The following is an 11,505-nucleotide window of genomic DNA, read 5'->3' on the forward strand; positions in this document are numbered from 1 at the left end:
AGCCAATCAGATCCCTCGTCAACACATCCACCAGTGGACAGAGGTACAAGGCTTCAATGACCAACAGAAGGAGAAGTACTTCACGAAGAAAATTAGTGATACGAACCTGGCCAGCAGAATCATCAACCATGTCAAGTCATCAAGGAGCCTCCACATCATGTGCCACATACCAGTGTTTTGTTGGATTTTAGCCACTGTTCTAGAGAAGCTGTTGGATGAAGCAGGGAGTGGAGATTTGCCCAAAACCCTGACTGAGACATACTTACACTTCCTGATCTTTCAGACAGACAGGATGAGAGCAAAGGGAAACTCCGTAGGAAGTGACAACATAGTCCTCAAACTTGGAGAGCTGGCATTTCATCAGCTGGAGAAGGGATATCTTATCTTCTATGAGGAAGACCTGACAGAGTGTGGCATTGGAGTCAGAAAAGCATCCGTGTACTCAGGATTGTGCACCGAGATCTTTAAGGTGGAGGGGAGGACCAGTCAGAAGACAGTGTTCAGCTTTGTTCATCTGAGCATCCAGGAGTGTCTTGCTGCTGTTTATGTGTTTCTCACATTCATAAACTGCAATAAAAACCCACTGGTCCAACAGAACTCCTCCTTTTTGCGGAAACTTCGGAAACACCAACCTATGATGAACTTACTCAAGAGTGCAGTGGACAAGGCTCTAAAGAGTAAGAATGGACACCTGGACCTGTTCCTCCGTTTCCTTCTGGGCCTCTCACTGGAGTCCAATCAGACTCTCCTACAAGGCCTACTGACACAGACAGGAAGCAGCTCACAGACCAATGAGGAAATAGTTGAGTACATCAAGATGAAGATCAGGAAGAATCCCTCTCCGGAGAGATGCATCAATCTGTTCCACTGTCTGAGTGAGCTGAATGACCATTCTCTAGTGGAGGAGATCCAAAGATACCTGAGCTCAGGAAGTCTGTCAGCAGCCAAACTGTCACCTGCATTGTTTTCAGCTCTGGTGTTCGTGTTGCTGACTTCAGAAGAAGAGCTGGATGTGTTTGACCTGAAGAAATACTTTAGATCAGAGGAGGGTCTTCTGAGGATGCTGCCGGTAGTCAAAGCCTCCAGAACAGCCCTGTGAGTAACTGTTAGGACATTTTAAATACTGATCATCAGGAAGAAATATTTCAATATATATATATATATATATATATATATATATATATATATATATATATATATATATATATACAGTTGAAGCAGAAGTTTACATACACTTAGGTTGGAGTCATTAAAACTCGTTTTTCAACCACTCCACAACTTTCTTGTTAACCAACTATAGTTTTGGCAAGTCGGTTAGGACATCTACTTTGTGCATAACACAAGTCATTTTTCCAACAATTGTTTACAGACAGATTATTTCACTTATAATTCACTGTATCACAATTCCAGTGGGTCAGAAGTTTACATACACTAAGTTGACTGTGCCTTTAAATAGCTTAGACAATTCCAGAAAATGACATCATGGTTTAGAAGCTTCTGATAGGCTAAGTGACATAATTTGAGTTCATTGGAGGTGTACCTGTGGATGTATTTCAAGTCCTATCTTTAAACTCTGGCCTCTTTGCTTGACATCATGTGCAAATCAAAAGAAATCAGCCAAGAACTCAGAAAAAAATTCACTTCCACAGGTCTGGTTAATCCTTGGGAGCACTTACCAAACACCTGAAGGTACCACGTTCATCTGTAGAATCAATAGTATGCAAGTATAAACACCATGGGATCATGCAGCCCTCATACCGCTCGGGAAGGAGACGCATTCTCTTTCCTAGAGATGAATGTACTTTGGTGCAAAAAGTGCAAATCAATCTCAGGGCAATAGCAAAGGACCTTGTGAAGATGCTGGAGGAAATAGGTACAAAAGTATCTATATCCACAGTAAAACGAGTCCTATATCGACATAATCTGAAAGGTCACTCATCAAGGAAAAAGCCATTAATCCAAAACCGCCATAAAAGGCCAGCCTACAGTTTGCAACTGCACATGGGGACAAAGATCATAGTTTTTGGAGAAATGTCCTCTGGTCTGATGAAACATAAATAGAACTGTTGGACATAATGACCATTGTTATGTTTGGAGGAAAAAGGGGGATGCTCGCAACCCAAAGAACACCATCCCAACCATGAAGCACGGGGTGGCAGTATCATGTTTTGGGGGTACTTTGCTGCAGGAGGGACTGGTGCACATCACAGAGTAGTTGTCATCATGAGGAAGGAAAATCATGAGTATATATTGAAGCAACATCTCAAGACATCAGTCAGGAAGTTAAAGCTTGTTCGCAAAGGGGTCTTCCAAATGGACAATGACCCCAAGCACACTTCCAAAGATGTGGCAAAATGGCTTTAAGGACAACAAAGTCAAGGTATTGGAGTGGCCCTCAAAGCTCTGACCTCAATCCTATAGAACATTTGTGGGCAGAACTGAAAAAGAATGTGTGAGCAAGGAGGCCTACAAACCTGACTCAGTTGCACCAGCTCTGTCAGGAGGAATGGGCCAAAATTCACCCAACTTATTGTGGGAAGCTTGTGGAAGGCTACCCAAAATGTTTGACCCAAGTTAAACAATTTAAAGGCAATGCTACCAAATACTAATTGAGTGTATGTAAACTTCTGACCCACTGGGAATGTGATGAAAGAAATATAAGCTGAAATGAATAATTCTACTATTATTCTGAAATTTCACATTCTTAAAATAAATTGGTGATCCTAAATTACCTAAGCCAATTTTTACTAGTATGAAATGTCAGGAATTGTGAAAAACGGAGTTTAAATGTATTTGGCTCAGGTGCAACTTCTGACTTCAACTGTGTGTGTGTGTGTGTGTATATATATATATATATACATGTATATATATGTATATATATGTATGTGTGTGTATATATACATATGTGTATATATGTATATATATATATATATGTGTGTATTGATATATATATGTATTGATATATATTTATATATATATGTATATATATATATATATATATATATATATATGTATGTATGTATGTATGTATGTATGTATGTACGTGTGTGTGTGTGTATGTATGTGTATATATATATATATATAGTTATAGTCCTATGCTACTTCTCAAATAACATGCTGTAAAACCTCATTGTCTATTTTAAACATCTCATTTAGGCTGAATCAATGTAACCTCTCAAAACGATGCTGCAAAGTGCTGGGCACAGCTCTCATCTCCTCACACTTGAAAGAGCTGGACCTGAGTGGCAACGACCTGCAGGATTTAGGAGTGAAGATGCTCTCTGTTGGACTGCAAAGTCCACAATGTAAACTGGTGACACTGAAGTGAGTATCCCTGTACTTGTTCAACAAGTAATAATTGTTTATTAGATCAACATGTGTTTAGAGGCCAATTTCAGTTGAATTAACTTTCAGTTTCAATACTGCAAAACAAAGGTCCTGTAAAACAAACTTTTAAATCCACATCATTTGAATTTTCTTCAATAATTAATTCAGCAATTATTTTTTAGCAATATTGTAGCCATGCTGATAGGAATATAACTATTTTAGCAATACTTTAGTTTTCCTCGCTGTTTGTGAGCAACATGGTTTAGAAGTGTCTGAAATAGTTTAGTACCTCGTACAGTACCTTATCACAGTCCAATGTGAACGACACATTTTAGACTGAACTTTCATCCATATCAACTTTGAGAGAAGAAGCAAAATGCATCAGTCATTTTTGATATTCATGTGAAATCCTCATGCAGGCTGTCTGGCTGTCAGGTCACAGAGGAAGGATGTGCTGCTCTGGCTTCAGCACTGAGGTCAAACCCCTCCCACCTGAGAGAGCTGGACCTGAGCTACAATGACCCAGGAGACTCAGGAGTGAAGCTGCTCTATGCTATATGGGAGGATCCACACTGTAAACTGGAGAAACTCAAGTATGTTGAGGTTTTGGATCAATCAGTACTCAGTGTAACACAATGTATTCTCCAGTATGTCTCCGTCCTGTGTGTTTACAGCAACGTGTGTGTGTGTGTGTGTGTGTGTGTGTGTGTGTGTGTGTGTGTGTGTGTGTGTGTGTGTGTGTGTGTGTGTGTGTGTGTGTGTGTGTGTGTGTGTGTGTGTGTGTGTGTGTGTGTGTGTGTGTGTGTGTGTGTGAGACTAATTGACTGTCTGCTCCTCTGCTTTTCCTATAGTGTGGACCATGGTCGAAGGTGCAGGTTAAAATCAGGGCCCCAAAAATGTGAGTTTTTTTGTTTAATGCATGGACATAGGCTGTGTGTGTTGGACCTGGGGTTAATGCATGGACATAGGCTGTGTGTGGTGGACCTGGGGTTAATGCATGGACATAGGCTGTGTGTGTTGGACCTGGGGTTAATGCATGGACATAGGCTGTGTGTGTTGGACCTGGGGTTAATGCATGGACATAGGCTGTGTGTGTTGGACCTGGGGTTAATGCATGGACATAGGCTGTGTGTGGTGGACCTGGGGTTAATGCATGGACATAGGCTGTATGTGTTGGACCTGGGGTTAATGCATGGACATAGGCTGTGTGTGTTGGACCTGGGGTTAATGCATGGACATAGGCTGTGTGTGTTGGACCTGGGGTTAATGCATGGACATAGGCTGTGTGTGTTGGACCTGGGGTTAATGCATGGACGTAGGCTGTGTGTGGTGGACCTGGGGTTAATGCAAGGACATAGGCTGTGTGTGTTGGACCTGGGGTTAATGCATGGACATAGGCTTTGTGTTGGACCTGGGTTTAATGCATGGACATAGGCTGTGTGTGTTGGACCTGGGGTTAATGCATGGACATAGGCTTTGTGTTGGACCTGGGGTTAATGCATGGACATAGGCTGTGTGTGTTGGACCTGGGGTTAATGCATGGACATAGGCTTTGTGTTGGACCTGGGTTTAATCCATGGACATAGGCTGTGTGTGTTGGACCTGGGGTTAATGCATGGACATAGGCTGTGTGTGGTGGACCTGGGGTTAATGCATGGACATAGGCTGTGTGTGGTGGACCTGGGTTTTAAATGCTTATTTTCTGTGTATTTTAGTATTTTCACAAATAATGTTGCCCTAATCAACTTATTCTATTTGAAATACTTTAAAGTATTTTTTAAAACATATTCCTGAATACAGTATTTCAAATTCCAAACAGACCCGGGGTCAAATGCATGGGAGTATTTAAATATTTGTGTAAATACTGTGTCACGCCCTGACCTTAGAGCTTTTTATGTCTCTATTTTGTTTTGGTCAGGGTGTGATTTGGGTGGGCATTCTATGTTCTATTTTCTATGTTTTGTATTTCTTTGTTTGGCCGGGTATGGTTCTCAATCAGGGACAGCTGTCTATCGTTGTCTCTGATTGGGAACCATACTTAGGCAGCTTTTTTTCCCACCTGTCTTTGTGGGTAGTTAACTTTGTTAAATCAAATCAAATCAAATTTTATTTGTCACATACACATGGTTAGCAGTTGTTAGTGCGACTGTAGCGAAATGCTTGTGCTTCTAGTTCCGACAATGCAGTAATAACCAACAAGTAATCTAGCTAACAATTCCAAAACTACTACCTTACAGACACAAGTGTAAGGGGATAAAGAATATGTACATAAAGATATATGAATGAGTGATGGTACAGAGCGGCATAGGCAAGATACAGTAGATGGTATTGAGTGCAGTATATACATATGAGATGAGTATGTAAACTAAGTGGCATAGGTAAAGTGGCTAGTGATACATGTATTACATAAAGATGCAGTAGATGATATAGAGTACAGTATATACGTATACATATGAGATAAATAATGTAGGGTATGTAAACATTATATTAGGTAGCATTGTTTAAAGTGGCTAGTGATATATTTTACATCATTTCCCATCAATTCCCATTATTAAAGTGGCTGGAGTTGAGTCAGTGTGTTGGCAGCAGCCACTCAATGTTAGTGGTGGCTGTTTAACAGTCTGATGGCCTTGAGATAGAAGCTGTTTTTCAGTCTCTCGGTCCCAGCTTTGATGCACCTGTACTGACCTCGCGTTCTGGATGATAGCGGGGTGAACAGGCAGTGGCTCGGGTGGTTGATGTCCTTGATGATCTTTATGGCCTTCCTGTGACATCGGGTGGTGTAGGTGTCCTGGAGGGCAGGTAGTTTGCCCCCGGTGATGCGTTGTGCAGACCTCACTACCCTCTGGAGAGCCGTACAATTGTGGGCGGAGCAGTTGCCCTACCAGGCGGTGATACAGCCCGACAGGATGCTCTCGATTGTGCATCTGTAGAAGTTTGTGAGTGCTTTTGGTGACAAGCCGAATTTCTTCAGCCTCCTGAGGTTGATGAGGCGCTGCTGCTCCTTCTTCACGATGCTGTCTGTGTGGGTGGACCAATTCAGTTTGTCTGTGATGTGTACGCCGAGGAACTTAAAACTTACTACCCTCTCCACTACTGTTCCATCAATGTGGATAGGGGGGTGTTCCCTCTGCTGTTTCCTGAAGTCCACAATCATCTCCTTAGTTTTGTTGATGTTGAGTGTGAGGTTATTTTCCTGACACCACACTCCGAGGGCCCTCACCTCCTCCCTGTAGGCCGTCTCGTCGTTGTTGGTAATCAAGCCTACCACTGTTGTGTCATCCGCAAACTTGATGATTGAGTTGGAGGCGTGCGTGGCCACGCATTTGTGGGTGAACAGGGAGTACAGGAGAGGGCTCAGAACGCACCCTTGTGGGGTCCCAGTGTTGAGGATCAGCGGGGTGGAGATGTTGTTGCCTACCCTCACCACCTGGGGGCGGCCCGTCAGGAAGTCCAGTACCCAGTTGCACAGGGCGGGGCCGAGACCCAGGGTCTCGAGCTTGATGACGAGCTTGGAGGGTACTATGGTGTTAAATGCCGAGCTGTAGTCGATGAACAGCATTCTCACATAGGTATTCCTCTTGTCCAGATGGGTTAGGGCAGTGTGCAGTGTGGTTGAGATTGCATCGTCTGTGGACCTATTTGGGCGGTAAGCATATTGGAGTGGGTCTAGGGTGTCAGGTAGGTTGGAGGTGATATGGTCCTTGACTAGTCTCTCAAAGCACTTCATGATGACGGAAGTGAGTGCTACGGGGCGGTAGTCGTTTAGCTCAGTTACCTTAGCTTTCTTGGGAACAGGAACAATGGTGGCCCTCTTGAAGCATGTGGGAAAAACAGACTGGGATAGGGATTGATTGAATATGTCCGTAAACACACCAGCCAGCTGGTCTGCGCATGCTCTGAGGGCGCGGCTGGGGATGCCGTCTGGGCCTGCATCCTTGTGAGGGTTGACACGTTTAAATGTTTTCCTCACGTTGGCTGTGGGGACAGGTATGGTGGCATTATAGCCCAGTTAAGTGTCATGGTCGTGTCTTTGTTTTGTTGGCGACATTCATTCAAATAAAAATAATATGTACGCTCACCACGCTGCACCTTGGTCCGCTTCTTTCGACAGCCGTGACATACTGTGCATTTTCAAATACATGCTTTCCAAGTGTTTTTCTCCCCAAATACAGTATATTTCAATCCTGCTCTCCCCCATTTAGATGCCTGTGATCTGACACTGGACCCAAACACAGCACACAGAACCCTCTCTCTGTCTGAGGAGAACAGGAAGGTGGAATGGACCTGGAGGGAGCAGCCGTATTCTGATCACCCAGAGAGATTTGAGGACTATGAACAGGTGCTGTGTAGAGAGGGTCTGACTGGGTGCTGCTATTGGGAGGTAGAGTTGAGTGGGAGGGCTTGTATCGCGGTAACATATAAAGGAATCAGCAGGAGAGGAAAGGGTCCTGACAGTCGGCTTGGAGCCAATGACAAGTCCTGGAATCTGAACCGCTTTTATGACAGTTACTCTGCCAGGCACAATTATAAGAGAACTGACATACCTGTCCCCTCCCCCCGCTCCAACAGAGTGGGAGTGTATCTGGACTGGCCGGCCGGCACGCTGTCCTTCTACAGCGTCTCCTCTGACACACTGACCCACCTGCACACATTCCACTCTACATTCACTGAGCCCATCTACCCAGGGTTTTATGTAAGGGGTGACACAGGGACTGTGACCCTGTGTCAGGTAGAATAACCTCCTGTGTCCTGGAGGAACACCTGAGTCTTCAGAGATGTCATACTCCTTCCCGTTCATCTGGGTGACCTGATGGGATATGTTTCACTCTAAGCATGACATGAATATACCGTACATCTCTAAAGCTGCCTGACCTTGTAACTAGAATCACCCCATTGCTGTAAAAAAAACTCCCATTTAAAATCTCTAGTTGTTATTGTTTTTCTTTATTGTTTGTAATAAAATGTTTCTAGAATATTCCGTTTTTTTACGTTCTACTTTTAGATACAATAAGCATAGGTGCTGTTGGCGTCTTTCAATATTTTACTAAAGTAGGATACATAGTACATACCACAGGAGGCTGGTGCACCTAAACTGGGGAGGACGGGCTCGTGGTAATGACTGGAGAGGAATCAGGAGAATGATATCAAATAACTTAATGCCATTCCGTTTGCTCCATTCCAGAAATTATTATCAGCCGTCCTCCCCTCAACAGCCTCCTCTGGTACAGACACTTATTTGATATTATTGAGAGACTGGGGCACAAGGCAGTGAGCAGCAATAGGTTACAGTACATGAATGGGCAAGGGTAAACATCACTTCATAGGTCTATCAAGTAGTATGCAAGTGCAGATCATCTCTGCATCTAGAAGAAGAGGTAAGAGGCACACTGCAGACCTGGTTTGACTGTGTGTGTGTGTGTGTGTGTGTGTGTGTGTGTGTGTGTGTGTGTGTGTGTGTGTGTGTGTGTGTGTGTGTGTGTGCGTGTGTGTGTGTGTGTGTGTGTGGTGTTTAGAGATCAATGCTGTGTCTTCACTGAGATTACTTTGATAGAATTGAAATGGGAATTCTGGGAGATGAATCAAAGTGAAGGGGCGCAGACTCCCGGCCCGTGCCAGTCGATATGGTGGCGTGGTTAATTCGCCTAAGGAATGCTGTCGTCAAGCTAATGATAAACGGTGTTTGCCCTGGTTTTAGCCACGAGCATGCCCCTGCTCACAAAGAAAAATAGTGTTCGACCCGTGGTCTCTAATTCACAGTGGGGGGTGAGGGGTGCCACATAAATCAAACCTCTGCCTCAGTCCCACTCTGACAGGACAGGAGAGCCTCAGCAGATTGGGTTGTGGAGATATGTGTGTGTGTGTGTGTGTGTGTGTGTGTGTGTGTGTGTGTGTGTGTGTGTGTGTGTGTGTGTGTGTGTGTGTGCGTGCGTGCGCGTGCCGAGGAGAGAGTCCTTCATGTTTAAACTGTGAAACATGACACTAGGTTGTAATTACTTCAAACAAGACAATGTTAGTGCTTCGTTTTTGTAATGTGTTTTAATGACAGCATTTTATTCATCTGGATTTCTGCGCTTAGTTAAAAATATATCTGAATAGATAACAAATACCTTGCCAACTGTTAGGCTGAAAGAGATATACTGTATAAGGAGAAGTACATTCATATATTGGACCTATATTATGGATGGCTGGTTGCTTGTTGGCACATCTATGATAGGCTACCTCGCTCACTCACAGTCATTAGGAAATTGGCTTCCATCCAATCCAGTCATTGTTCCGTATGGATTACCAAGGCATTTCAGCAGACATTCATCCTGAAAGACACTGCCACAACAGACAACGATGACCTCCAGTCACTATGATGGCAGATTGAGTGACACTTATTAATTGTTGGCTATGGCCCACAAAATGAACCACACAAGTAATGGGGATATGAACACACAATATGGCTGTGTGCCAAGTCTTCTTGCTTCCTCATCTCCACCACGTACGTTTCCAGGCTGGTCTGGCTGGCGAGAGAGGAGGGAGAGGGCTTACCAGCGAGCCAAGGCTTTATTCCCGTCGTCGTCTCCTCTGCGCTTTACGCTGATTCCCTAATATCCTTAGTGCCCTGTGCCGTGGATAAGCCCATCCCGCTGAAACATGGCTGTCATGCCTATAAGCCATTCATCGCTTTAAGAATCCATTATGGTCCATCCACAAACATGGACTCAGAGGGCCAGTCTGCACAAGCTCATTTTCCCTGGTATTTACCCCACTGATATGTAACAGAGAACCTCCTATAGATCACAATGGACGACAGGGGCTGTTGCAACACATTTGTGCATGGCCAGTAAATGATCAATGGATTCCCTTGGAGTATACCTTGTAGTAACTATATTATTACCATTCATCTGTATGTATCTATAGTATGTATATTAGTAAAGATTCCACCAAATTAGACATAGACCGTTAGTGAGGTAGTCATACAGTGTTGTGGGAATGAGAGCATGTCCAAGGGCATCCTCCCCCAGCCTGTACTGATGTCCTCTAAGATAAGCTGGGTGATGTCCCTCTCTCCGCTCTAACCAAGGCCTAACACGCTGCAGTAGTAGACAGCATCAAAGGCATGATCTCTCTCTCTATATGTCTACTTATATACCTACCTACCTACCTACCTACCTATCCACCTACCTCCCTATCCGCCTACCTAACTACCTACCCGCCTACCTACCTACCACCTACCTACCTACCTACCTACCTACCTACCTATCCACCTACCTCCCTATCCGCCTACCTTACTACCTACCCGCCTACCTACCTCCTTTCCTACCTACCTACCTACCTGCCTAACTAACTACCTACCTATCCGCCTACCTACCTACCTCCCTAACTACCTACCTACCTGCCTGCCTACCTACCTATCCGCCTACCTACCTACCTGCCTAACTACCCACCTACCTACTTACCTATCCGCCTACCTACCTACCTACCTCCTACCTATCCACCTACCTACCTACCTATTCACCTACCTACCTACCTACCTACCTATTCACCTACCTACCTACCTACTTACCTATCTACCTACTTACCTACCTATCTATCCACCTACCTACCTATCTACCTACTTACTTACCTACCTACCTACCTACCTACCTACCTACCTACCTACCTACCTACCTACCTACCTACCTACCTACCTACCTACCTACCCTACCCACCTACCTACCTACCTACCTGCCTGCCTACCTACCTACCTACCTACCTACCTACCACCAACCTACCTACCTACCTACCTACCTACCTACCACCTACCTATTCACCTACCTACCTACCTACCTACCTACCTACCTACCTACCTACCTACCTATTCACCAACCTACCTACCTACCTACCTACCTACCTACCTACCTACCTACCTACCTACCTACCTACCTACCTACCTACCTACCTACCTACTTATTCACCTACCTACCTACCTACCTACCTACCTACCTACCTACCTACCTACCTACCTACCTACCTACCTACCTACCTACCTACCTACCTACTTATTCACCTACCTACTTACCTGCCTGCCTACCTGCCTGCCTACCTGCCTGCCTACCTGCCTGCCTACCTCCCCACATACCTGCCGGCCATATTTATTATTACTAGTGTTTCCTATTCCTCTCCTTGGCTCTCGTTCCTCTGGTACTC

The 11,505-nt window shown here is 44.5% G+C and overlaps 1 protein-coding gene across 5 annotated transcripts in view; it reads left to right on the forward strand.

Annotated features, from left to right (window-relative positions):
- LOC124010613 (NACHT, LRR and PYD domains-containing protein 12-like) overlaps window positions 1–8,305 on the forward strand; it is a 16,558-nt gene extending 8,253 nt beyond the window's left edge. For all 5 annotated transcript variants that reach the window (XM_046323278.1, XM_046323280.1, XM_046323275.1 and 2 more), the window contains exons 5-9: window positions 1–1,095; window positions 3,157–3,324; window positions 3,747–3,920; window positions 4,179–4,225; window positions 7,533–8,305. The exon at window positions 1–1,095 is cut by the window's left edge. In XM_046323278.1, the coding sequence (XP_046179234.1) occupies window positions 1–1,095; window positions 3,157–3,324; window positions 3,747–3,920; window positions 4,179–4,225; window positions 7,533–8,068 (2,020 nt within the window). In that variant the 3' untranslated portion in view covers window positions 8,069–8,305. The remainder of the gene's footprint in view (window positions 1,096–3,156; window positions 3,325–3,746; window positions 3,921–4,178; window positions 4,226–7,532) is intronic.
- The last annotated feature ends 3,200 nt before the right edge of the window (window positions 8,306–11,505 follow it).

This window comes from Oncorhynchus gorbuscha, linkage group LG23, assembly GCF_021184085.1.
Source record: "Oncorhynchus gorbuscha isolate QuinsamMale2020 ecotype Even-year linkage group LG23, OgorEven_v1.0, whole genome shotgun sequence".
NCBI classification, from domain to species: domain Eukaryota; kingdom Metazoa; phylum Chordata; class Actinopteri; order Salmoniformes; family Salmonidae; genus Oncorhynchus; species Oncorhynchus gorbuscha.